The 26,483-nt window shown below is 47.4% G+C and overlaps 2 protein-coding genes and 1 long non-coding RNA gene across 8 annotated transcripts in view; 1 reads left to right on the top strand and 2 right to left on the bottom strand.

Moving 5' to 3' along the window:
- The window catches only part of ZNF541 (zinc finger protein 541), a 33,136-nt gene extending 30,242 nt beyond the window's left edge, over window positions 1–2,894 (top strand). For all 4 annotated transcript variants that reach the window (XM_083626779.1, XM_083626781.1, XM_083626778.1 and 1 more), the window contains exons 16-18: window positions 1,055–1,236; window positions 1,552–1,732; window positions 2,699–2,894. In XM_083626779.1, the coding sequence (XP_083482905.1) occupies window positions 1,055–1,236; window positions 1,552–1,711 (342 nt within the window). In that variant the 3' untranslated portion in view covers window positions 1,712–1,732; window positions 2,699–2,894. The remainder of the gene's footprint in view (window positions 1–1,054; window positions 1,237–1,551; window positions 1,733–2,698) is intronic.
- LOC310769258 overlaps window positions 1–26,483 on the bottom strand; it is a 53,040-nt gene that overhangs the window by 16,372 nt on the left and 10,185 nt on the right. The gene's annotated exons all lie outside the window — the stretch shown is intronic.
- On the bottom strand, window positions 10,742–22,965 carry LOC310768626 (E3 SUMO-protein ligase ZBED1-like). Of its 3 annotated transcripts, none has more exons than XM_083627114.1 (3): window positions 22,859–22,965; window positions 14,852–15,008; window positions 10,742–14,149 (listed from the first exon to the last, which is right to left on the bottom strand). In XM_083627114.1, the coding sequence occupies exons 2-3, from the start codon at window positions 15,000–15,002 to the stop codon at window positions 12,099–12,101; spliced, it is 2,202 nt and encodes a 733-aa protein (XP_083483240.1). In that variant the 5' UTR covers window positions 15,003–15,008; window positions 22,859–22,965; the 3' UTR covers window positions 10,742–12,098. The 3 variants fall into 3 exon arrangements, with proteins under 3 accessions (XP_083483240.1, XP_083483239.1, XP_083483238.1); XM_083627113.1 differs by lacking the exon at window positions 22,859–22,965 and adding an exon at window positions 16,635–16,938; XM_083627112.1 differs by lacking the exon at window positions 22,859–22,965 and adding an exon at window positions 15,155–15,624.

Below are 26,483 nucleotides of genomic sequence, written 5' to 3'. Positions count from 1 at the left end.
TAGGCGAAATTATGAAAGGTGCCTACTTCAAGCCCTGGTGAGAATTCATTGTACCACTGGATATGTAAAAAAGGATTCTTAACAACCTTCGATAAAGAAACGAAGCACATTTGAATCCTCGCCCCAAAATAAACTGGATGAAGGGGCAAAGCAGACATGATGTCAATCACATGAATGTTGCTTACATTCATTTTCTTTAGTAAATATCTGCAGTGTTGAGGGAGTGCGGCCTTTAACATTTTGCCCTTGGCTGTGGTCTGTGTCTGAGCTGGAGGAGCTGGAGCTGATTCAGATGAGGACCTTAACCAGGGCAAAGAGTTAAAGATCTCCATCCCCATGCTGCTGCTATTTGTTTCAATAAGCAGCCATTATGTGATTAACTTCATGCCCCTCCCTTTAACCCTTCGTCTAGTTTGCTATGGGAACGAATGAAGTTCTGGTCCACATCTTGCTTCTGAATGTTCTGCATCTCCTGAATACTACATTCCTTTCAGTGTGGTTCAGATTTGATACCATCTCAAAATGCTAAAGGGACGCGGGTGGCGCTGTGGGTAAAACCTCAGTGCCTAGGACTTGCCGATTGTATGGTCGGCGGTTCGAATCCCTGCGGCGGGGTGAGCTCCCGTCTTTCGGTCCCAGCTCCTGCCCACCTAGCAGTTCGAAAGCACCCTTAAGTGCAAGTAGATAAATAGGTACCGCTTTATAGCGGGAAGGGAAACGGCGGTTCCGTGTGCTGCGCTGGTGCTGGCTCGCCAGAGCAGCTTCGTCACGCTGGCCACGTGACCTGGAAGTGTCTCCGGACAGTGCTGGCCCCCGGCCTCTTAAGTGAGATGGGCGCACAACCCTAGAGTTGGACACGACTGGCCCGTATGGGCAGGGGTACCTTTACCTTTACCTTTACCAAAATGCTAAGGTGCCACCAAGCGTCGCCAGCCACGTTGGAAAGATAATGAATTTATCTCCAGATTCTTTATTGGGCTTTGCCAGAGACTTAATAATAGTGTGAGAAGGAAAATTACTTCTGTGTAAAAGACAAATGTTTCATGACTTGCAGATAGCGTGCAGCCCAAAGAAACGGCACTGCCACCTGCCTAAACAGGAGAATAAGCTAAAACCCAGGAATTACAAAAAATCAGCACAGAGCACTTTCAGTCCAGCCAGCAGCCAGAAAGAAACTTTAGATAGGCCCAGAAGCACAGGCAGTCAGGGTGTGTTCCCGTGTAAAGAATGTACAAGGTAACAATTCAACATTTTGGTTTCTTGTGCCATTTTTAAAAATAAGTCCACTTGGTGCTTAGCCATAAATTTGTCCCCAGCCCCCTTCCCTTTTTATAGTTGGCTTACTATGGCACTTTGGGCAGGGTTCATGCCAATCGCCCCCCTTTGTGCCCATCACTAAGCAAGAAAGAAAACCCCACCCTTTGTCAGGGGGGAGATCATATTCTTCCTGTTGCACCGAAACTGGGATTATGCGTGCGTCACTCTCACATTGCTTTAGCATCTCACCTGAGTATTGAAAAACCCTGGCCTTTATCTCCCATTTACATCTAGAGTGTTTGACAAGATAAAAAGCCGGAATGCTCACATGAAGCGCCATCGGCTGCAGGACCAGATGGAACCGATGATAAAGATTAAGTGGCCCATGAAGCATCTGAAAAATGAGCCAGAGAAGCAAGAAAGGAACTCGGATGTTGATTTCCTCCAGTGGTAACTGGGAAGGCGCAGTTTCAGGGTGAGATTGCTGGTCAAATAGAAAGTGCCAGTGAAACCAGCCAGGATTTGAGTTTTTGGTGTGTGTTTTAACCCTATAGCACCTGTTCATTCACTTGAGCGGGTTGAAATTAGGTTCGTGCACTTTACACAATAGCTCTTTATGCTACTGGGAGCATAGGAACTGATTTTTTTTTAAAAAAATAAAAATACTCATAAATAGCTTCTAGCTTGAACTCAGCTGGACTAGAAGCAGCAAATAAGTGCTCTGTTGCACTTTCAAATGGGCATCCATTTGTGGCTATTGCGGGGCAGAATTTGATGGTATGGATGGCACAGGGCTGCTATCCAAAAACAGCCCACCTGCTTTTCTGACCTTCCATAATGTCTAGTAGCGAAATTCAGCATGTGATTGGACATCACACTGTCTCAACACCCGTGGAGGCAGCCAGTGACGAGAGAGGGAGCAGGGAAATCCTGAGTGTTGGTATCACATCACGTGATGCGTTTCACAAGATGGGGCAGAGGATGAGGAGAACATGCGGCAGAACATGCCTTGTTGCGGCAATGGTAATCCTTGTGTAGGATGGGCTCGTAGGATACCACCCATGATTGCATTTTCGGGAGCAGCCCTGTGCCAGCCATGACATCTAGTGAAAGGCAGGGTGTGCTAGGTGTTGACTTAAGCACCATTAAAACTTCAGCTGGGGTCGGGTTTGACGAAAATAAAAGGCAGGATTATGGCATTCAGTTGGCTCATGCTTAAATTTACCACAGAAAAGGAGGTGTGTGAGTTAATTGAGTCTGCATTAAATTCCAATTATCCACAGTTGTAAGGATCCTATACAGCTGCCAGTAACTGTAAAATAGCTTTTGCTCAATTACAGGGATGCTTGTTCGTGCTTTTGTTCAATTACAGAATGAAAGCCCTCGTGGTTCTGCTGAAATGTTATGAGTAACCCCCGTTCTCCTGCTCCCTCTCTTCCAGGGTTCTGTTATTTTTTTGGAGGACGGACGGAGTAGGCCAATCAATGAGAAATCACCATTGTATTTAGTATCTTTTTTGTGATTGATGTTCACACAACTGCTTTTTGATTCACGCTGTAGTACCACATTGATCTGCGTTATTGTTATTTTGTATGCGCTCACAGTGTTGCTTAATTAAATTGGGTTCCACAACTGAAGTTGTAATGTCGTCCTGGATTCTTACATCAGAGGATAAACATCCAGACACGTGTGGAGGGAAGTGGGCAACACCCATCACAGTCGCTGGTGGGACTCAAACTACAGGCCTTCTAGGAGCTGTGCTGGACTGCAGTATACTGAACCACTCCAGCTCTTTGGAAACCATAGACTTACTTGGGCCCAAGTAATTGGAATAGCACTTTCCCTTATTCAACTGCGGGAAAACTGATTGGGTTAGGGTTTCTGTGTGTATTTCCCTTTTGTCAGTAAGTAGCAGTGTGTTCAAGAAAGAATTTGTGCATCTAGCTCAGTGTTTCCCAAACTTGGGTCTCCAGCTGTTTTTGAACTACAATTCCCATCATCCCTGACCACTGGTCCTGCTAGCTAGGGATAATGGGAGTTGTAGTCCAGAAACATTTTGCCCAGCCGTCCGGTTTCATGCTTCAGCCAGTCTCTGCAAGAAGACACAGTACCCCTTCAGTGAGCAGCAGTCAATTTGGGCAATGACCTGTGTAACTAATCACTGGCTATTGGGCCTGATCTGTGTTACATGAAAAGCACTTTCTTGCGATGGGGGTCCACACAGGGCCAACGTGCGTGTTGCTTCTTCCCTAGAGAAGGTGCAACCTGACTTTTATGGAGTCTGATGAGACTAAATTGCCATCGAGTTTAACCTCAGACTGCACGGTGAGGCAATGCATCCATCATCACCACCACCAACCCCCAGCTACACAGTCCAAATGAGGAAGAGAGAGGGTGTACAGTGGTACCTCAGGTTAAGTATTTAATTTGTTCCGGAGGTCCGTTCTTAACCTGAAACTGTTCTTAACCTGAAGCACCACTTTAGTTAATGGGGCCTTCTGCTGCTGCTGCTGCCGCGCTGCTGGAGCACGATTTCTGTTCTCATCCTGAAGCAAAGTTCTTAACCCGAGGTACTATTTCTGGGTTAGTGGAGTCCGTAACCTGAAGTGTATGTAACCAGAGGTACCACTGTACTGTACTGCAGAAAACAAATTTCTTCATGCGAGTTTCCCTCAAAAATTCCAAACCACTATAGGAGAGGCAGGATGTTTCCTTGCTAGTTCCCCTCACACACATCCTGTGCTGCGGTAGGAAACGAGCTGGGCAGAGGTGAATCCAGATCTGCGTTCAATACAAGTTAAACATGCAAGGAGGAGTTTGCATCAGCTCCTGCAAACACACCCACAGAGTTTCAGCAGTGATAGTCTCTTATGCAGCTGCATATTCTAACTTGATGCTGCAGTTATCAAGTACTTTACATACTTGTGTAAAAGGTGTTAAAACTTAGCAGCTGGAAGATAACTTGAGTCAGAATTGTAGTCACTTAGGGCCAAGTATGGGAAATCTTTTGATTCCAAATGATGTTGAAACGAAAGTTCCCTTCATGCCTGGCCATTGACTGCTTTCTGGGACTGATGAGCTTTACTTCAACAGCAGCTGGAGGGTCAGAGGTTCCCCACACTCAAGATTTATTTATTTTATATACCGCTTATAAACCACAAAGCGGTTTAGTGTGCCTATGTCCACACTAGTGTATTCATGCATATGTGAGCGTGAATCTACACATGAGCACTTTCCAATTGTATACTTCTGAATCTAAATTTTTCCTGTGATAATAGTTTCAATGTGCATTGTCCCCTCCCCACAATTAGGACTTCCCCACCCACCCTAATTTTTGGAAATCTGAGGTCTGTTGTGGAATATGTATTTTTTACCGGTGACACATAAAAATAGATACTCTTTTTTAAAAAAGGATATTTTTTGAAATACAGTGGTACCTCGGGTTACATACGCTTCAGGTTACAGACTCCGCTAACCCAGAAATAGTGCTTCAGGTTAAGAACTTTGCTTCAGCATGAGAAGAGAAATCGTGCTCTGGCAGTGCGGCGGCAGCGGGAGGCCCCATTAGCTAAAGTGGTGCTTCAGGTTAAGAATAGTTTCAGGTTAAGAATGGACCTCCGGAACGAATTAACTACTTAACCTGAGGTACCACTGTACAATCTTTCTGAGATACCAGATTTGCACAAAAGAGCAGTTCAAAATAAATCAATATTTACATGTGCTTGTTCTAAGGATTTGGAGTTGGTCACAACCCCCTGCAAATGCAGGAATCTCAAACTAAAGTATGAAAGGCTGATGCATCCATTTTCCTTTCCCACCTTCTGTACCTGCAAGGGCAAACTTATTTTTACAGCAGCCAATTCGTGGAATAGCAGTTCTGTGCAAAAGAGTCGTTTTGAAAAATAAGCACAATGCAAACCTGTGAAAAGAACAAACACCCCTGTGTTGCAAAATGTGACTATCGACAAAAATGCGAACGCAACACGCTGGCTAATAACTATTAGTAAATATATAATTGGTATGATGTCATTCAAAATATACGAATAAGCCACTTCAAAATAATATATCATACAACACATCTCACAAAAATATGCAAGTAACTGCAAGTTGTTATATGTATCAAGAGTCAAACAAAGGTTCAAACAACCAATGAATAGCGAGGAACACCAAACCATCTCTCAAAGGAAGACGTCTCACAAAAGTTTCAAAGGAGGACGTCTCTGCAAAGTCTCAAAAGGACAGTGCATCTGGAATAGCTCAACTTTTTCAGAATAAAGTCTTCATCAGCTAGAAATGGAATTGCAAGCAATGAATGACAACAAAACTGAGCAACCTGTATGTAAGATATACAGTGGAACAAAATATATAAAGAAGGTACACACCGAATCATTATCAATGAAATATACATACTAGTGGATCAGTGCTCACTGGATAATATGGCTTATTCGTATATTTTGAATGACGTACCGATTATATATTTACTAACAGTTATTAGCCAGCACGTTGCGTTTGCATTTTTGTAACCTGTGGAAAAGGGCAGGCCTACGTCTTTTGCTTTGGGTTTATGGAAGGAAGGGATGGTGCAACAGACAGCACCCAGTGAAGTTTCACCACACATGTTCTAAAACAAAAAAACCCCACACCCATGCAATGATGTTCAGTGCATCCTCAAGTCAGGTAATGTGCCTTTTTATATTGGATTTTCTTCCCTTATTGGATTATCTGCAGCTCAGAGAAATCTGAATTTAGTGGTGGGAAAGTGCAGGCTGCCAGGATTGCACTTGAAAGAGGCGGCTGTCGAGTGGACACAACAAAAACAGAAGCGGCTTCAAATCAACATCAAACTCGCATGTGGATGAGCCCTGAAGTTTCCATGGTTTTCAGCTTTTGATGAAAGTTCCTAAGCTCTCTGTAGTAGGGTTACCAGACATCCCCGGTTCCCGGGAACGGTTCCCGCATTTGCATATCTGTCCCTGGACAAATTCTGTCCCCGGAATGTCCCCAGATTTGCAAATCTGTCCCCAGAAAACGTGGCAGCGGCAGCCTCAGCAGCCCGGAGCCAGCCGGTTAGCGCAGTTGCTCTGGCTGGCTTCAGGAGCTGCTTGCTGCCATGGCGCCCGCCATTTTTCCTGCGCCACGGCAGCAAGCAGCTCCTGAAGCCAGCCAGAGCCAACTGCACTACCAGGCTGGCCCCTCCTGGGCAATGGCCACCTGCCTGTGACTCCCGAGCCTCCCCTGATCTGTCAAAACAAAGGAGGAAGGGGGAAGGGGATCAGGGAAGGCGGTGCCCAGTTGCCCAGTTTTTTTAAAAAACTGCACATTTATGTTTCACAGGGTGCGAAAGAAGGGCTTTGCACTTTTATGCAATATGCATGTGTGCTTGGGCCTAGGGTCTTTTGCCCCACCATCCCCACTAGTACTCAGCTTCAGGGGGGGGGGGGGGAAAGTGTCCCCAGATTCATTTAAAAAAATCTGGTAACCATACTCTGTAGCCTACTGTGTCCTTAAAGCCCAGGACAGCTGATGAAACGAGATTATGCATTTCTCCCTGTTATTTGAGCATAACCCAATGCATATTTTAAAGCTTTTGCCTGAATCCTAGTTCTTCCTTCACCAACCCCATGATTCTGGCTTAATACATACTGCTAGAACCATTTGCCCCACAGCTCAGGCAACTAGCTGCCTTGCTTGCCCCTTTGCGGCTAGCCCCTAGGGCAGCCGAAATTCAGCTCCCACTTGCTACTACTGGACAGGCTTAACAGTTTGTGTATTTCAGAACAAAACTTAGCATTTAAATAAACATCAGCAGAGCCCATGAATAACAAAACTGAACTATTTTTAAAAGATTTTATTTTGTCCATTGAAAATGCTCATCTTTCCAGTTAGACCCAGTGTTACCTTTTTAAAGTACCGCACCTTGAAGCAGGTTATTGCACCATTATTTTGCATAAGCAGCACAGCGATGAAAAAAAAATCACACAAAACTTGGCAGTGGTGTCAGTGGCGGTTGCCGAGACGGATTTCATTATTTGGAATTCTTCAGCTGCTGTTTCTTTTCTCCAGACGGCTTTGTTTTTATTTAAGATGGCGAAGGCGGTGAGTTTTCAGCCTCACTAGTGAATAGTGCAATCCAGGTTCTTGGAAAGCTACTGAGATTTACAGGACTTGCCCATTTCATTCCGTATCAGAAATAACTGCAGCTGGATGCAACCAGCAAAAGTGCACACACACAGACTGGAATGAAATGGAGGAAGAAAGTAATTTGAAAGAAAAAAAATGAAAATGGCACTGAAATGCTGAAGACTCAGTTGAATATGGTCAAAAGAAGAAGAGTTTGGATTTGATATCCTGCTTTATCACTACCCAAAGGAGTCTCAAAGAGGCTAACATTCTCCTTTCCCTTCCTCCTCCACAACAAACACTCTGTGAGGTGAGTGGGGCCGAGAGACTTCAGAAAAGTGTGACTAGCCTAAAGTCACCCAGCAGCTGCAGGTGGAGGAGCTGGGAATCGAACCCAGTTCACCAGATTGAGTCCACCGCTCTTAACCACTACACCACACTGGCTCTCTCCAAACTCTGGACCCTAAACTGTGTTTTATATCATCAACTTTTTATTTTGTTCTTTGTATATCACAATGTTCCTTTTGTTGCTGCGGCTGACACAAATAAAGTTTCATTCATTCATTCATGAACTCAAGCTGTCCCTCTGACGCTGTAACCTATAAGCTGAAGTAAAAGCTTCAGATCGCAAGGTAGCTATGGATTGTGAGAACCCAATTTTAATCCCAGGAAAGGAATCTCTGATCGGGATGTAGGACTGCACAATCGCCTTGAGGAAATGTTTATAGGTCATATCCTCACCCAGACAAGAAAAAACACTGCTCAGAGAGACCACTTGTTCTCTTGAAGATGCTGGCTCCAAGGCATTTATTTATCCATTCCCGAATAAACTTTAAAAAATCATGGATGTTGCGAGAGAGGATCTACTCCAGATTGGGAATGCCAGGACACAGTCATGCTGTATACACAACTGGTTGATGATCTTTTGGAAGCCAGCACCTCCCCCCCCCCAAAAAAAAGGTTGGTTATGGTTTATCCATCCTTCAGTCTGGCTTTTGTCTGGCTTTAAAAAAAAAATGCTTTAAAGGGAGAGAGAATGAAAAAGTTAATAATAATAAATTTATTAGGTAAAGGTAAAGGGACCCCTGACCATTAGGTCCAGTCATGACCGACTCTGGGGTTGCGGCGCTCATCTCGCTTTATTGGCCGAGGGAGCTGGCGTACAGCTTCCGGGTCATGTGGCCAGCAGGACTAAGCCGCTTCTGGCGAACCAGAGCAGCGCACGGAAACGCTGTTTACCTTCCCACCGGAGCGGTACCTATTTATCTACTGGCACTTTGACGTGCTTTTGAACTGCTAGGTTGGCAGGAGCAGAGACTGAGCAATGGGAGCTCACCCCGTCACGGGGATTCGAACCGCCAACCTTCTGATCGGCAAGTCCTAGGCTCTGTGGTTTAACCCACAGCGCCACCCGCATCCCGTTAATAAATTTATTACCCACCCTTTATAGTCCCAGGCTGGATTGCACCATTAAAAACAAGTTTGCTAAAACAGCTGCAGCGAGATAACCAGACACTGTGCTGTACAGAGCTTTGCATTACGCTATCCTACATACCGGCAGACAGTGTTACAAGTTGTTCCGCACTAGAAGAATTGAAAGTGAAGGAGGAAATAGTGGAAGTGTATTTTAAGCCAAGGGGTGAAAATCAGATGGTGTAATAAACTGGACACATACCAGATGGGATGTTGGAAAATGGTAGTGATGATGAAGAATGTCTTTGCCTCTGAAAGAAGATCATTGGGGAATCTCCAATTCTCCACTCAAGAAAGACCTTAACTGCCAGCAAGGAAGATTTTGGCAAAAGAGCTGCCACTATTGCGGGACAGACTGAAATGGCCACAAAAGAAACAGGAGCAGCTTACAAGGATGACAAGCAAACCTCTGAAGCCATAAAGATGAAGGAAGAAGATTTACAGAACCTGGAAGAGCTGAAGGAGGAAAAGTCAAAACTTTGCAAGTCAGAAGAGCTTGCTAATGGCTGAGGAAACCTCATTAGAGGAGTTTGGATTTGATATCCCGCTTTATCACTACCCGAAGGAGTCTCAAAGCGACTAACAATCTTCTTTCCCTTCCTCCCCTACAACAAACACTCTGTGGGGTGAGTGAGGCTGAGAGACTTCAGAGAAGTGTGAGTAGCCCAAGGTCACCCAGCAGCTGCATGTGGAGGAGCGGGGAAGCGAACCCAGTTCACCAGATTACGAGTCTATCGCTCTTAACCACTACACCACACTGGCTCTATCAGCTCTTTTATATTATCAGCTCTTTTATAATGACAATTTCTCTGAAGAGTCGTTGAACCAATGAAATATGAAAGATGTTTGGGGGTGGGGGAGAGAAGCGTTTTTATGATAGGGCTCAAAATTGGAAGCCACCTGGGAGCATTTTGTTGAACTGGAGTTGCACCCCAGCTGCATAACACCCTCCCCTTAGGGACACTGAAGGCCTTGACACTTACGGAATTTCACTGCAGCATAAAGACGTTCCTGTTTTTCCAAGCCTCTGGTGGCTATGTCAATAATATCTTCAGCTTCTGTATTTTTGTGTTGATTATAATGGTTTTATTGTTCACGCTCCTACCCTCAGTCACCCTCGATGGGAGATTGCTACTCCAGAACTCGCAAGTACTTCTCACAGGGTCACGCTCATGTATCTGGAGTCGAGTGGCACACTTTCTTTTTAAACCGTTGCTGTTCTTCCTTGACACTTCCAGGATGCTGCAGAGATTGGGTTATGAACACAGACCCCAGCCAAGGGGTGTGCTAGCCTATGTGGCTACTTGCAAAACGCGACCTGCGAGCATAGCTCCGAGTCCCGCATCTGACTTAAAATCGGCAAACGCGTTTTTAAAAAGGAATCCGACTCCGCGATATCCACTCTCTCGTGCTGCTGCTAATTGACCCAAAGCGGCTTCAAGGACAAGCAGTTAAACATTTAGTGCAACTAATCAACGACATCAAAGGTTTTCTTCCAAAGGAGAAAGGAAGGCTCAGTCTTCAGTTACGTGCAGCAGGGGTCACTGCAGCAAGACTTCGAAAATAGCCTTAAAGAGATATACCTACAGTGCTGTCTGCTTTGTCATAAAAGGGCACCACAGTGCAAATTCTTTTCAAGGCATATTTTGTCGTTCTTAACCCTCGCCCTAGTCCTTTCCATTCCCTACCCTTGCAACGGTCCAAATTCAGATGCAACTCTGAAGCATCATCTGAAAAACAAAACATTGCTAGCAGTTTAGCCTAGAGGGTTCATTGACACTTTCGTTTGCCCTGCCACTTCCCCCCAGGAAAACCTATAGTTTGCTGCTGAATTGGAGCAAACAATCGGGCTTTCCATTGGGCAAAATATTCCCGGAATGCAGAGGGTTGGCCCCTTCCAACTCTACAATTCTGTGTCGTTTGTTCCAAATCAGTGCTGCAGAGTGGATTTTCCAGGAGAAAGCAATGGCGCAAAGGCAAAACCACTTGAACCCATGCCTAGTAAGCATGAGACAAGCGGAAGTGTGGACGAGCCTTAAGAGGTTCATCTCACCTTCAGATCAAGGTGTCACTTTGTGTGAACATCACAAGGTTTTGACCTGCCCAGAGAGGCAGTATCTGAATGGATTTCCTGGAAGGGCCTACATAACAAACGCACCACTCACTCACAGACTAAGTTGCATGTTCCCCTCTGCAGGTGGAAACATGCGTATTTTGAGCCTCTGGAATCCCATCACCGCCGGTTAGTACAATGCAAGGCAACTGGGAAAGTCTAGGACAGGATTAGCGGTCACCCTCAAGGTACAGCTATACTGCACAGATGTTTTCGTTCTGGGTGGAAGTGTATGCTTCTTGCAGCCCACTTGGTCCTTGTGCCTTGATGCAGAAGGGTTGCCACAGTTCAGCGTTCTTTTGTTTTTAAAAACAGAAGCACCTAGCTTACTCTGAGGGTGAAGAGGTGAGGGTGGTGGCTTTCTGCATTATGTGGGACTAGCACATGGTAAACCAATGTGTAGAAAGAGCTACAACTTTCTCCTAAGGCAGGGTGTGGCTCACCTGCAGACCTCAAACTGTTGAACTCCAGCTCCCATCAAGTCCTAGCCGGCAAGGCCAATGGAAGTTGCATCCCAACAACATCTGGTGGGTGGTAGGGTAGCAGCCTCTGTTTTACAGGATTCCAACACAGGGAAAGAGGTGATGGAGGCTCAAAACACCTATGTCTCCCTCAATGGAAGGGCCTCATAGGAACCTTAAAGGCAAATGAAAACGAAGACACACACTACAGCATTATAATGCACTAAACTAAGTGAGCCCCATGAGCTCTGGAGCGATTTCTACATTCTGTCCCTATTTACCTTCTTTTCCAGGATAAGATAGGTAAATGGTTAGGTTTATTATAGACCTCCAGACTAGGATTGGCCTTCCAGAAACACACCTGTATCTTTTGAGATTATTGTTGGATATGGCCCTTCTAAGGTCTGTTTTCTGCTCCGAGTCCAGCACGCCCTTTCAAGAAAAAACACTACTGAGTTGTAGGTTGAGATACCACTACAGCGAAGAACAAGGGTGAGTTTAGACAGCAGGCAAACTTTCATCTTTAAATTAAGCAGGCAAGATCAGGCCCTGACCTGTGCCTCCCCCTAAAGTAACCTGAGGGCCAAGGTGTCCCCCTCCAAGACTTTGCATCCCTCCTCATCTCCCAGTGAAGTGGCCACACCGTAATACACTGGTCTCGGCACACCTGACTTTCAGTACTGGTTGTGAACTGCCTTACTCAGATTCTCGTTGCCATTTCTCATCGATTCTAAAAAATCGAAATTCTGGTGCAAGAAGAGGATTTGGTCCAGGTTCTCGGGAGCAAGCACACTTCTCCGGTGCTCCAGGGCGCTTTCGCTGGCAGCAAAGGCCTGTTCTGGTGGCACGACCGTCGCTGGGATGGCCAGGTATTGCCGGGCTAACCTGGCTACGGAGGGGAAGCGGTGCTCATTGTTCTTCCACCAGTCCAAGGGGTTGGTGCTGCGCTTGCAGAGAGGCTCCACGATGTAGTTTTCCAGCTGCTGATGGATCTCAGGCATACTCTCCGTGGGGTCCTTCCCCAAAAGGATGTCGTACATACTCTGAGACTGCCCGCTCGGGCCTCTCTCTTTATGGGCAGAGATCTGGCAGGCCGTTTCGCCAACCTCTGCTTTGTAGTCGGCGTTCGGCACCCAGAACTGGTTGGACAGTGGGGACTGGTGGTTGAAGAACTGGGAGAGCATGCTCTTGATCTTTTTGTGCAGCTCGCTCCTCAGGCTGGGGCTCAAGAACCTCATTTCCTTGAAACGTGGGTCCAGGAATGAGGCCACCACCGCTGGGCTCTCCAGCAACTTCTCCTCATCCAAGATGCCCCAGCACTGGGTGAGCTCCGACCTGATGTTGCTCACCACCGTCTTGATGACGCCGCTCGCTTCTTCCGATTGCTGCCCTATGGCTGTGACAATGCCGTGGATGCATGGCATCAAGGAGGAGATGGAGAAGTTCTGCTCCTCCCGCAAGAAGGATGTGGCGATCTTGAGTGTTCTCATGACGGGCACCAGGTCCTGCAAGAGCTTCCACTGGTGGTCGGCCAAGTTCTGGACCACCGCCGTTCCCTTGGGGTGCTCCTCCAACACGGACATGATAGCCCACTTGAGGTCCAGCAGGCACTCGCACATCTCAATGGTGGTTATCCACCGAGCCCCCGTGTCCATCACCAACTTCAGCTTCGTCTTGTTGATGGCTTCCAGCTTGCTGTTGAGCGAGCAGGTGGCCTTCGCATCCTGCTGGAAGTAGCAGACGATGCTGCGCGCCGCGCTCAGGGCCTCTTGCACCTGCTCCACTTCGAGACCCGCCTTGACGCACAGGTGCAGCAGGTGGGCGGCACAGCAAAGGCTGGTCCAGCCGTAGACGCACTTGAGTTGCGAGGAGTTGGCCCCCAAATCCTGCAGGCTGTCGTGCATCACGCAGAAGACAGACTTGTTGGACAGCCCAAAGTCCGTCAGGACCGAGTACAGCCGGTCTCCCAAGTTACTCTCCCCTTTATCCTCGTGCACCTGCTGGGTCTCCAAGATACACCGCGCCCGCCTCCACTCCCCGTCGATGAAGTTAGTCATGATGGTCAAGTAGGTCTGGTTGGGCTGGGACAGCCAGAACTCGGCACAGATCACAATCGACTGGGCCGTTTGCAGGTAATGTTCTAGGTGTTGCTTGACCACGTTGTACCGGTGCCACAACATGCTAGAGAGCTGCATGGGGGACGGGAGAATAAAGCTAGGTTCTAGATAGCCAATCAGAAGGCCAAAGCCTTTGTCCTTCACCACCGAGAGAGGGTGCAGGTCCCGGAAGATCATTTCCAGCACCAGCTCCAGAATCATGTCCGTCCTGGGTTCCGCGCAGGAGACGGCGTGGTACTGGCTGCTGTTTTCGGGCGTGAGCTGGCGGGCCCTTTTGATCGCCGTCTCCTGGGCCACGTAGTCGGGGTCGGGAACCTGGTCGTCCTTCAGCTGAGAGAGCAGGGTGTCACGGATGCTGTGCTTCCTCACGAGGTGCTCCCTCATGGTCGTGGTGCTGTTGTGGAAGGAGAGCTGCTTCTTGCAGACATTGCACTCGACGTAGGCATCTCCCAGCTTCGTGTAGTAGTTCCACACCTTGGATTTGCGGCGGTCGACGTAGAGGGAGGCGCTCGTCCCGTCGTGGCCACTGCCTTTCTCGCGCCTCCGCCTGGTGCACGGACCCAGGTTGGCTGGCATCGCGCAGGTATTGAAGACCATGGATATTTCCTCTGTGGGAATAAGAGGAGTGGTCAGGAACCTTTTGTCCAACACAGGGCTCAAACCCACAACCCTGAAATTAAGAGTCTCATGCTCTACTGACTGAGCTAAGGTAAAGGGACCCCTGACCATTAGGGCCAGTCGTGGCCGACTCTGGGGTTGTGGCGCTCATCTCGCTTTATTGGCTGAGGGAGCCAGTGTACAGCTTCCGGGTCATGTGGCCAGCATGACTAAGCCGCTTCTGGCGAACCAGAGCAGTGCACGGAAACACCGTTTACCTTCCCACTGGAGCAGTACCTATTTATCTACTTGCACTTTGACGTGCTTTTGAACTGCTAGGTTGGCAGGAGCAGGGACCGAGCAACAGGAGCTCACCCCGTTGCAGGGATTCGAACCACCGACCTTCTGATCGGTGCCCTAGGCTCTGTGGTTTAACCCACAGCGCCACCCGCGTCCCTACTGACTGAGCTATCCCAGCTTTAACATCGTAAATTGTAGCAATGCAATGTTCAGTTTAAGCTGGTAAATGAGGTTAGTAGATTTTTAGCCTGGTTATACAAATATGGATAGTTTTTTTTTTGTATTTGTTGCTATAATTTTATTTAAAAGGAGAGAGAGGGGGTTCTTCATACACAATTTTGTGGCAAAGTGGCATATAAATAAACAGATAAGGCTGATCACAACGGAGGATGCGAGGAAGGGAACGTCCATACCTTGAACTGTCTGAGGGTAGGATGGCGCAAGGATAGGGAGGGTTTGCACTTCTATGATCTCCTCCTTGGGCTGGGCGTCCCCTTCGCTATCCTCTAGCTTGACGCATTTCTGCAAGAATTCGCTGACCCTTTTGGAGCTCACATCTTCCATTTCGGTCTTGTGGGGAATCGAAGAGGAGGGGAGAGAAACAGTGAGAAAAAGCAGTGCAAGAGTGTAGATCCACACACACACACACACACACACACACACACACACACAATATCAGCTTCTGCCCCACAAAATGAGCTGCATGGGTAAATTACCTTCACTTTGACACCTACTTCCATTGAAACCACTTCCTTGCAGGAAAGTGGAAAGTGAAGTCTTTGCAAGATCGGGGCTTTTTCAGGTGAAATAAATAAGGAGTCAAGAGCAAGGCATCAGTTCTAGAAAGGTTCTGCGTGAAATCCAATCTAGATTTTTAAAAAATCTATGAATTGCATGACCTATATATAAGCACAGGGGTGTTGAATAAAATACTGTGGGGACCAAAGGTGGATGAACTGCCCCAGAAGGAGCTTGACGTGTCCCCCAGTAGAGGTACTATCCCACCCCTAACACCCCATACACCCAGCCCCTGGTAAGATCACTGTATGAAGCACAAGAAAGCGGCTGCCCGTCAGTGTCAACTGCACTAGGTTAAATGGACTCGATATAAGTCTGCTTCTGATAACACTTCCTATGTTCCTGGGCATCAATGTCATAACTGAGATCTACGCAACTCCTCCATCATCCAGGGTCTTGCTAGAGTCAGCTTAGGGAGAGGGGCTAAAGCAGTGTTCCCCAACCTTGGGCCTCCAGCTGTTTTTGGACTACAACTCCCATCATCCCTCGCTAGCAAGACCAGTGGTCAAGGATGATGGGAATTGTAGTCCAAAAACAGCTGGAGGCCCAAGGTTGGGGAACACTGGGCTAAAGGACAGCAAAGGAGTCCAGCACCAGGAAGCTTGTCCATATGATTCCTGCATTCCTGGGGGTTAGACTAATCATGGGTCGGCAAACTAAGGTCCGCGGGCTGGATCAGGCCCAACTGCCTACTGGATCCGGCCCGTGGATGGTCCGAGAATCACCATGTGGATTGCCAGTGTGTGCGTTCTTTCCCTCTCCCTCACACGGTGGTGGCGCCTCCTCCCTCCCTCCTCCTGGCTTTTCCCCGCCCTGCCTAGAGGAGGAAGAGGGCTGGGCTTTGTTGGTGTCAGCAGCAGCAGCAGCGCTCGAGCGGCCGCCATTTTAAGCAGCCCCTCTCCAGAGCCCTTTCGCGTGCCGCTCATCGTTCCCCCCCCGCCGCCAGCCCCCGCCGCTCGCAAGACACAGGTAAGCAGCCACCGGGGCTCATGGTGCTCTTGCACCTCCCCCCCCCAAAAATATAGTCAGGCCCCCACAAGGTCTGAGGGACAGTGGACCGGCCCCCTGCTGAAAAAGTTCGCTGACCCCTGGACTAGATGATCCATGGGGTCCCTTCCAACTCTACGATTCTCTAATTCAACTGGACCAGAGACCACATCCTTGTTCGCACTGGAACCACAACAGACCGGTATTAACTAACACAAAAGCGGAAGCTCCGAGACTCGCCAAAAGCTAGCTTAGAGGAGAAGCTTACTGGCTTCGAATTCTCAACAAATGAAACTGATTTGTAAAAATGTTACATGGGGAAAAAATTGCGAGAGAGAGAGACATTGCACACACACTTTTGTAAATCAAGAAAATATTTAATAAAAACAAAAAAAAACAAAAAATTATTACAGCAAACTCCATTTGCAAGGATCCAAAGGATGGAACTCCCAGTGTCCTGCAACCAATAATAATAATAAGAAAAGCTGCCCCAAATTTAAATAATTCAAGTTGTAAATCTTAGCAACTGGTTTTCCAACCGTGCCAGTTTTGGGGAAAGAGAACTTGAAGCAGCTGCATGTACTGTTCTCACAAGCAGCAGAGTGACTATAATTTATTGGAGGGGGTGAGAGTCCCTTAAGGTCACCTGCCCCATGACCCACTCCTATATAAACTGAAGGTGTTTTATAGTAACATTCACTAGATGTTAGTGGTGCAGGAAATCATATACCGTATTTTTCGCTCTATAGGACGCACTTTTTCCCCTCCAAAAATGAAGGGGAAATGTGTGTGCGTCCTATAGGGCGAATGCAGGCTTTCGCTGAAGCCTGCAGAGTGAGAGGGGAGAGCCCCAGCACCAGCCCCACAAGGTCGGGGGACAGAGGGAGGCGGAACGCCGCCATCCCGCTGTCTCCCGAAGTGGTTTGGAGGCTGACGGCGGGGAGAAGAGCACTTCTCCCCGCTGCCTGCCCCGCAAGCTCCAGGGACAGCTGGGAGGCGCAGCGTGTCTCCCCGCTGTCCCGGGACCTGGTCTGAAGGTGGGCGGTAGGGAGAAGAGCGCTTCTCCCCGCTGCCTGCCCCGCAAGCTCCGGGGACAGCGGGGAGGCGCAGCGCGTCTCCCCGCTGTCCCCGGACCTGGTCTGAAGGCGGGCTGCGGGGAGAAGAGCGCTTCTCCCCGCTGCCGGCACCACAAGCGCCTGGGGGGGAAATATTTTTCCCTTTATTTCCCCCCCAAAAAACTTGATGCGTCCTATGGGCCGGTGCGTCCTATGGGGCGAAAAATACGGTAAATGCCATATGCCCTCTATTTTTTTTTTACTTTCCTTGCAAGCATCTTTCAGCAGCTTATGACTCAGCTGAACAGCATGTTGTCCTGAGGTGCTCAGCTGGTTTTAAAGGAAGCATAGTTCCTATGTCTTTCAAATGTCCCAGATTTTATTGCTCCGCTTTCCTTCGGACCACATCAGCGAGGCCAAGGGGATTCTGTTATCTGGGCAGCCCAGGACCTACACACACGCTGCACAGGCTTGCGCCCTGGGGAGGTCACTGCGGTGCTGCCAACACAGTGGTTTGACTTCACCCCCAGAGGTGCACTCCATTAATAATAATAATAATAAATGTTATTTATACCCCGCCCTCCCTGTCCAGAGCCGGGCTCAGGGCAGCTAACACCAGTAAAATTACAAAAAATAAAAAATAAACCAATTTAAAATACAGGTTAAAATATAATTTAAAATGCAGCCTCATTTTAATAGCAACCCATAGATCAAAACCATAAGGGGAGGGAAAACATAAGGGTCAGTCTAAGTCCAAACCAAAGGCCAGGTGGAACAGCTCTGTCTTGCAGGCCCTGCGAAAAGATGTCAAGTCCCGCAGGGCCCTAGTCTCTTGTGACAGAGCATTCCACCAAGTCGGGGCCATTACTGAAAAGGCCCTGGCCCTAGCTGAGACCAATCTAACCACCTTGTGACTTGGGACCTCCAAAGTGTTGTCATTTGTGGACCTTAAGGTCCTCCGCGGGGCATACCAGGAGAGGCGGTCCCGTAGGTACGTGGGTCCACTGTCTCTTGAGGCAGACGGATATCAACAACAGTGCTTGAATCTCAAAGTACAGTGGTACCTCGGGTTACATATGCTTCAGGTTACATACGCTTCAGGTTACAGACTCCGCTAACCCAGAAATAGTGCTTCAGGTTAAGAACTTTGCTTCAGGATAAGAACAGAAATTGGGCTCCGGCGGCGCAGCAGCAGCAGGAGGCCCCATTAGCTAAAGTGGTGCTTCAGGTTAAGAACAGTTTCAGGTTAAGTACGGACCTCTGGAACGAATTAAGTACTTAACGTGAGGTACCACTGTACCATTTAGTGAAGGGATGCATTCATTTAGGGGGTTAGTACCTTGGATGCCGCCCACCCAGGGAAGTGTAGCATGGGGGAGCTAGCGGAGGTCGCGGCCCTGGGCACACAATTTTGAGGGGGCAGAAACCATGCCCCCCCCAGGCAAGTGCTGGTTTCTGCAGGAATCCTTGTCCTGCCAGGTTCCATCTCTGGTTCCCTGTCCTTCCCTGTCTGCCTCTGGGGGTCCCGGGCCGTAAAGCCCAGCCTGGCCTTGCTGCTGTGTCCCCAGCCTCCTTGCTGAATGGCCACCTGGCTGGTAGTGGGATTTGCAGAGCTCTGGTGGGTGGTTACTCCAGCAGCATCAGAGGTGAGGACTGTGGTGGCACTGCAGGTTCCGTTCACCCTCTGTACCCTGCCCAGAATGTGCGCCCCGGGCACCGGCAAACCACGCTACACCACTGCCCTGAGCCAGTCTCTGTGTAGGGAAGCACCATCATCAAACACCCACATCATGCATTTAAAACAACTCTTATGCCACTTTAACAGTCGTGGCTCCCCCTCTCCCCACCAAGTATCCTTTGTTAAGGGTTCTGGGAATTGTAGTTGAGCGGTCAAACAACTCTTAGCACCCTTAACAAACCAAGGTTCCCAGGATTCTCTGGGAGGAAGAGACTATCCAGATTGTTCAATTGGTACAAGAGACAATGAAAATACCGTATTTTTCGCCCTATAGGACGCACTTTTTCCGCTCCAAAAATGAAGGGGAAATGTGTGTGCGTCCTATGGGGCGAATACAGGCTTTCGCTGAAGCCTGGAAAGTGCGCACCGACCCCTCTCGCTCTCCAGGCTTCAGGAAGCCCTGCGCAACCCTCTGGAGCCCGGTGCAAAGCCGCGCCTGGCTCCCGAGGGGCGCGCAGACCTGCCTGCACTCTGAAGCCTGGGGCGCGCTGAAGAGCACTCCTGGGCTTCGCGCAGCTCTCCGCAAGCCTGGGGAGACCGGCGCGGCTCCCTAGGCTTGCGGATAGCAGGCTGTTCTGGGGGTTGGGGTCAGGGAAGCTCGGGCTTCCCCCGCGCCAGCCCCGTGCCTGGGGGGGGGGGGGAAATAATTTTTTTTCTTTATTTCCCCCCCAAAAAACCTAGGTGCGTCCTATGGGGCGAAAAATACGGTATATGGTGGGGATGTGACCAAAGATAATTACGTTTGCATTGTTTTGTTTTTGCATGGTGCCCAGCAGGAGACCCATTCTCTAGCACCCTTGCTATTGCGGAGGGAGGTCAGAGTGCATACCTCTGCCTTTTCAAATGGATTAGAAACCAACTCATTTTGGGGGATGAGGGCAGAATGGCAAATGAATTAAGGACGTGATCTCAGACACACATAGCTAGGCTGTAAGCCTGATTGAACACCCTGGGCTTTTGAAGAAAAACGCATAGGCCCCACGGAGGGCCTTAAGGTCCATAAACAGCAACACCCTAGATGTCCCGGGCCCTAAGGAAGTCAGATTAGCCTCAACCAGAGCCAGGGCCTTTTCAACACTGGCCCCGGCCTGGTGGGACGCTCTGTCTCATGAGACCAGGGCCCTGCGGGATCTGATTTCTTTCTGCAGGGCCTATAAGACAGAGTTGTCCCGTCTAGCCTTTGGCTTAGAATCAACTTGATCCCCTCCCCCTTTTTCCTTTCTCCTTCTGTGATGGGACTCCTATTTGGGGACTTCCCTGGCTTTTTTCTGGCCCACGTAGGACCAGTCTGGATAGTTGGCCTTGGTGAAGATGTGACGTTTTCATCCCCCAAAAAAGTTTTTTATTTTAGTTTCTACTGAAATGAGGCTGCATTATAATGTTGTATCTTAATCTTGTTTTTAAGTTGTATTTTAATCAATTGTTTTATACTCGGTGTTAGCCGCCCTGAGCCCGGTCTTGGCTGGGGAGGGCGGGGTATAAATAAAAATTATTATTATTATTATTATTATTATTATTATTGGAGGGTTGCTTTGTGTGCAGTTAAAACCTTAACTGTAGACCTCTTCCCTGCCCATGAGATTTCATGCAGTGTCTGTCTCATGCAATGTAAGCTCCTATTTTGACCCCGGCTGAGCTGCTGCACTTCCCTAACTGAAAAGGAAGGTCATTTCCACAGTATGCGCACAGAACAGCAGATCCGGAGGCCCTATGGGAGACCAGATGCAAACACAGAGATTCGGCACATGTCCAATGCTCCCTGTTTACCAGAAAGCATTCTGGCTCAACTCGATGGACAGCTACAGCTGCCCCCAACATTGCAACGAGTCTGCGCTGGCCGGAGGCTGTGCCTGTGTATTGTTGCACCTGCAGGGTTTTAGGACTGTGGACATGGAAGGGACCCCGAGGGTCATCCAGTCCAACCCGCTGCAAGCAGGAATATGCAGCTGTTCCATACAGGAATCGAACCTGCAACCTTGGCGTTATTAGTACTATGTCAACTGAACTATCATCCTGCAGGATGAAGCTGGTACCCATTTTACTAGGCCTACCCATCTGGTTGCTTCTGAGTAACAAGATCTTCCTATTACAGTGGTACCTCAGGTTAAGTACCGTGTTTTTTGCACCATAACACTCACTTTTTTCCTCCTAGAAAGTAAGGGGAAATGTCTGTGCGTGTTATGGAGGGAATGCCTATGGGTGGCATGCCTACGGATTTTCCTCCTCTAAAAACTACGTGCGTGTTATGGTCGGGTGCGTGTTATAGAGCGAAAAATACGGTACTTAATTCGTTCCAGAGGTCCGTTCTTAACCTGAAGCTGTTCTTAACCTGAAGCACCACTTTAGCTAATGGGGCCTCCTGCTGCAGCCGTGCCGCTGGAGCACGATTTCTGTTCTCATCCTGAAGCAAAGTTCTTAACCAGAGGTAATATTTCTGGGTTAGCGGAGTGTGTAACCTGAAGCGTATGTAACCTGAAGCGTATGTAACCCGAGGTACCACTGTACTCAACAAGGTCTGCCAATGAAGCGCAGATGTTTTTGCAGATAACCTGAATGGCCTTTAGTTATTGGATTAACTAATTAATACATGTTCATATTGCAAGGTGTGTGTTTAGAATCCTGGAACGAAGGAGACTCTTGCCACCCCCTCAGTGCAGAAGAAGATAATTCTGCCTATACCACTTTTCATGAAATCGAGCCTTTTGCCAATGCTTTATCTTTGCAACTTTAACCAGCTGAGAGAACAGGGACTAGCAGTATTTTGGATTACAGTACTTGTTTTGAAAGCCAGGCAGTATTCCTGATTAAACACACCAGCTTTTAAATCCAGGTGAAGCTGGGGGGGATATGCATTCCTCCTTTTGCAAAATCAGCAGCTCCATCCCTTCTTTTGCAAAATCAGCAGCTCCAAACACCCTTTTGCAACAAGGAGGCGGTGTGGCTCGAAATATTGATTTTTATTTGTCTCAGTGCTCCACATTCCCTGTTCTCATTAAACAACACATACTGAAAGGCTGTTTCACACCGTTAGTGACATTTATAATTAAGCTGACATAGCCGCTTTCCCCCTTTAAATGAATTGGAAGATTTGACCCATTAAACCACACAGCTTAAAGCTTGCATCCTTAGATTTAATATTTAATAGTTCTGCATGTAGCATAACAGGCAAGTCCCATCGTCTACCTTAGACGCACCAAGGACAGGAGCTCCCCCGCCCCAATTTAAATCCATCCATAGACACATCGGAGCCCCCAAGGCAGCCATAGGAGAAGAAAATCCTATAATACGTAAATACACACAAATGTTGTGGCTTAAAGCGCGTGAGCCCCCGATTCGTTCATTCATTCCGTTCCTTGGTTTCTACACAACTGCATCAAATATTTCAATCTGCAAAATTTTCCAAGCAGACATCTAGATGACCACGCGCGCGTAAAATACTGTTAACACGCTTAACGTAGGTGGGAAGCGAAGATGCGCAGTGCCATGCTACTCCTGGAAATAAAATGCTTTTTCAGCTCCGTCCGTGTTGCAACCCAGCCAGCCACCCACCCAGACAGACACCCATTGCGAAGGAGAACCGATGGGGCCGGGAAGGGCGCGTTCCTCTTTTTGCAGGTGGATTTCTCCCCTACAGAACCGCTTCCTCTCTTCCCTTTAAAACCCCACATTAAAGAGCCAGGCGCGTCTGCTTAGAGCGCACAGGTGGAAGGAAAGTTTCCTAGAAGCCGAAGGCAGAAAGGAAGGGAGGAAAAGAGCGAGGAGGCACACAATGAATTTCCACTCCCCTCCGCCTGCATGCGCGCGTGGGTGTACAAATGTCTGGAGATGCGCACTGTACTTACCCCTTTGTTAGCATGAGCATAGCGCAGCTTCTTCGGCTCTTTGCAGCCTCACCGCTCCTGGTGCAGCAAAATGGGATTACAGCCTAACCTTTCATCTGGAAGCGATTCCTTTAGGGCTCCTCTGAAAAGTTCACAGCAGGGCGAAAAGCGTCCCTAGTCGGGGCAACCTTATTCCCAAAAGGCAAAAGGGGGCATCGCCACCAATGCCTTCTTTCAAAATGTTGCATTTTTTTTTTAGGAGGTCTGCAACCAGCTGAAAAAAAGCCACACGGCAAATTTGTTTAGGGAGCTGGACAGAAGCACCTGATTGCACCTGTTTTGTTATTATTAATAGAGTACCTAACATTTGCTCTGCACTGCAGAGAGGCTAAAGGACAATGCAGCCACTGTCCGCAACCTCACTAAAGGAATCGGGGATGGGGAGGGAAGAGGAAAGCAAGGAAGACTTCAGGTGTTGATTCTTTAAGTTGAAAACTCAGCACTATTGTTGGGGGAAGTTAAAAGGAGGTCCTAGACGGAAGGTATCTCTCACAGAAACCCAAAAGAAAAGGATGCAGGCTCCAAGTGAAAAAATAGGCCTTTATCAAAATGCAAATACACATAGGGGCAGCCTCAAAAGTTAGACGACTGTGGTGAACCATATCCAATGCAATGCTTTGTATCCATTCCAAGATTACACATGTGATTTCTATTGATCACGCAAAGCATCGCAGCAATCTTAGTTGTTGCAACCCAAACTAAACCAATCAAAATCATTTAGCTCAGCCCTCATAATATGTGAATATATATACGGTACTTATTTTTCAGTATCTTCCTTTCTTAAGGCTTTGACTAATTTACCTATTCATTTAATGTCTCTCAACATCCTCTTTCACCCGTCTACAAAACAATTCAAGATTAAGCAAAACTGCCACGCCTAGCCAATTCTCTTTTCATGTATACAGTAGTCACTGTGGACTCTTGACAGTTCATTCTCTTGCTATATACAATACCTAAAACTCATTTTGTACTATAAAAGGTAGGCCAGCACAGGCTTTTCACCTAGGCCGTAGACTCAGAGGAAAATGGAATCATCGAAATGATGCAGTTTTATGAAATTGCCATTTTTGCCATCAGTATCAACTCACCTGCGCCTTTTGCTAAGTACACAGTGCACACAAACCTGCAGCCCTTACAGTCTTCTGGCTGATGGGATGAGAACCTAGGGGAAACTAGAAACGATGCTATTTTGTGGGGGCAGGTTGCTATATATAGCTGCTCCTTTTCCGGCCAATGGATGGGGCTGGAATACTGGAAGCATCAAGGATAAGCCATCTCACCTGCCTTGCCTAACCTCCCTGACTGGGGCTGTATTAGGTGCTTAATTAGATGCTTAATTATTATTGGGTTTCTTTCTCTCTTTAAAAAAAAGCCAATGTTTGTTGATTTATTATTATTTATTAAATTTCTATACCATCCCTTCATCCAAGGATCACGGGGTGGTTTTACACTGTAAACACAAAAATACATACCATAGTAACAAACAAAAAACATTAATACCCCCCACAGTATTGTTATTATTTTAATTATGTTGATTATCATAAACATATGTACAAACGCATAACAATACAGACAATAAGGGAACTATACGTGGAACATGTTCAGTATGTGAATATATAAACAAATTACAGAGATGCATATGCATATACAGTGGTACCTCAGGTTACATACGCTTCAGGTTACAGACTCCACTAACCCATAAATAGTACCCCGGGTTAAGAACTTTGCTTCAGGATGAGAACAGAAATCATGCGGCGGCGGCGGAAGGCCCCATTAGCTAAAGTGGTGCTTCAGGTTAAGAACGGACCTCCGGAACGAATTAAGTCCGTAACCAGAGGTACTACTGTAAAAGTTTGTAAATATCAGTGGTTCTTTGTAACACACGTTTTTCATTCCAAGTTGCGAGCTGCCTTGGATTCTGCACTGGGAGAAAGGAAGGGTATAAAATAAAGAAATAAATTCACAAAGGTGAAGGTAAAACCAGCGCACTGAGAATTGATTATTTAACTTCTATACCTCTTAGAGTATTAAAAGTATATTTAAGCAGTGTGCAACAAACTGAAGCAAGAACAAGCAATCAAAAGGTCACAGAAACACAGAGCTTCATATAAAAACGTTACATTAGTACAAATTACCAATAGGTAATTAGGGACGCAGGTGGCGCTGTGGGTTAAACCACAAAGCCTAGGACTTGCTGATCAGAAGGTCGGCGGTTCGAATCCCCACGACGGGGTGAGCTCCCGTTGCTCGGTCCCTGCTCCTGCCAACCTAGCAGTTTGAAAGCACGTCAAAGTGCAAGTAGATAAATAGGTACCGCTCCAGCGGGAAGGTAAACGGTGTTTCGTGTGCTGCTCTGGTTCGCCAGAAGCGGCTTAGTCATGCTGGCCACATGACCCGGAAGCTGTCTGCGGACAAACGCCGGCTCCCTCGGCCTATAGAGCGAGATGAGCGCCGCAACCCCAGAGTCGGTCACGACTGGACCTAATGGTCAGGGGTACCTTTACCTTTACCAATATATAAAAATTAATAGCAATGCCCTGTTAGTGATGGAATGCTGACTGTTGGGAGAAGGCGAGACGAAATGGAGAATATGCAGCAATTGTGCGTTTTATGCTCTGCCAATTATATCATTTTGCATCCACTCCCATGTCTGCAACATACTATTGTGTGGGCATGCAGAGCAGCTGTTCATCTTTTCAGTTTTTTCTCCAGATTCCCTGGTCACAAATGATATCTTGCCTAGACACTGGCTTCCGCTGACAAGGTTTCCCTGACCTCTGCTTTCTGTTTTCATGCAGTTATGGCTGTTCTAGGGCAAGAGTGGCAGCAGCTGAACACTGTCCTGTGAATTAAAGGGTACATGGTTAGGCTCCAAATGCAACCCCACATTCTGAGCTCATTTCTGAGCTCATGAATTCAGTATCTAAGCATTTAAAGTATTTCCATCTACATGTAAGATGGAAGGTTTTCTCTCTCCTCAGGGCTCTTTAGAGGGCTCCATGGGTCACAGCAGCAGGGAACAAAATTCTCTTATTTCATGACTAAATAAGAGGGAGGGTGGGTGGGGGGGGAAGAGGAAAGGCATAAAAACGGGAAAAAATGCATATTTTAATTTATATGTGTCGGTGCAAACTTCGAAATAGTTACTGTAAATTAAATGCATCCGTTATCTTTCCCCTGAGAAATCAGTATTTTAATATCCTTTCCGCATACTGCTGTAAGAATTCTAAGGTCTCAAACACAGAATAAATATTTTTACATCAGTTCTGAGGGTGGGGATTTTTCCAGTATCAGGTCCGAGCTTTTCTTGGTAGTAATTTATAGATTCCTTATGCAAAATATTTTAAATATTCGGGACAGCAGAAGTAGTAGTATTAAATGCATAATTATTTAGGCTGTTTGCAAAACCAAAACAAACAGCATTTTATATATACAAATCCCCGCTCCGCTAGTTTTCTATTTCACTAAGAATTATCTTTTTTTAAAAAAGGAGTCATTTTTTTAAAAAACAAACAAACCCGTAAATAAACCTACACCCCCCTTTCCTCTGAAGTGGTACAGCCGAGCCAACCTCAACACCCCCCTC

Source organism: Podarcis filfolensis, assembly GCF_964270895.1.
Source record: "Podarcis filfolensis genome assembly, chromosome: 8".
In the NCBI taxonomy this organism is placed as follows: domain Eukaryota; kingdom Metazoa; phylum Chordata; class Lepidosauria; order Squamata; family Lacertidae; genus Podarcis; species Podarcis filfolensis.
Note: the sequence above shows the minus strand (reverse complement) of the source record. Positions and strands in the feature narration are given on the sequence as shown.

Bases quoted from the DNA above. Each gene is read 5' to 3' on its own strand.
- LOC310768626 (XM_083627112.1), bottom strand. From the start codon at position 15,178: ATGGAAGTAGGTGTCAAAGTGAAG. The intron at 15,009-15,154 runs GTAATTTACCCA...ATTCCCCACAAG, and splicing joins AAGTAGGTGTCAAAGTGAAG to ACCGAAATGGAAGATGTGAG. The intron at 14,150-14,851 runs GTATGGACGTTC...TTATTCCCACAG, and splicing joins CTACCCTCAGACAGTTCAAG to AGGAAATATCCATGGTCTTC.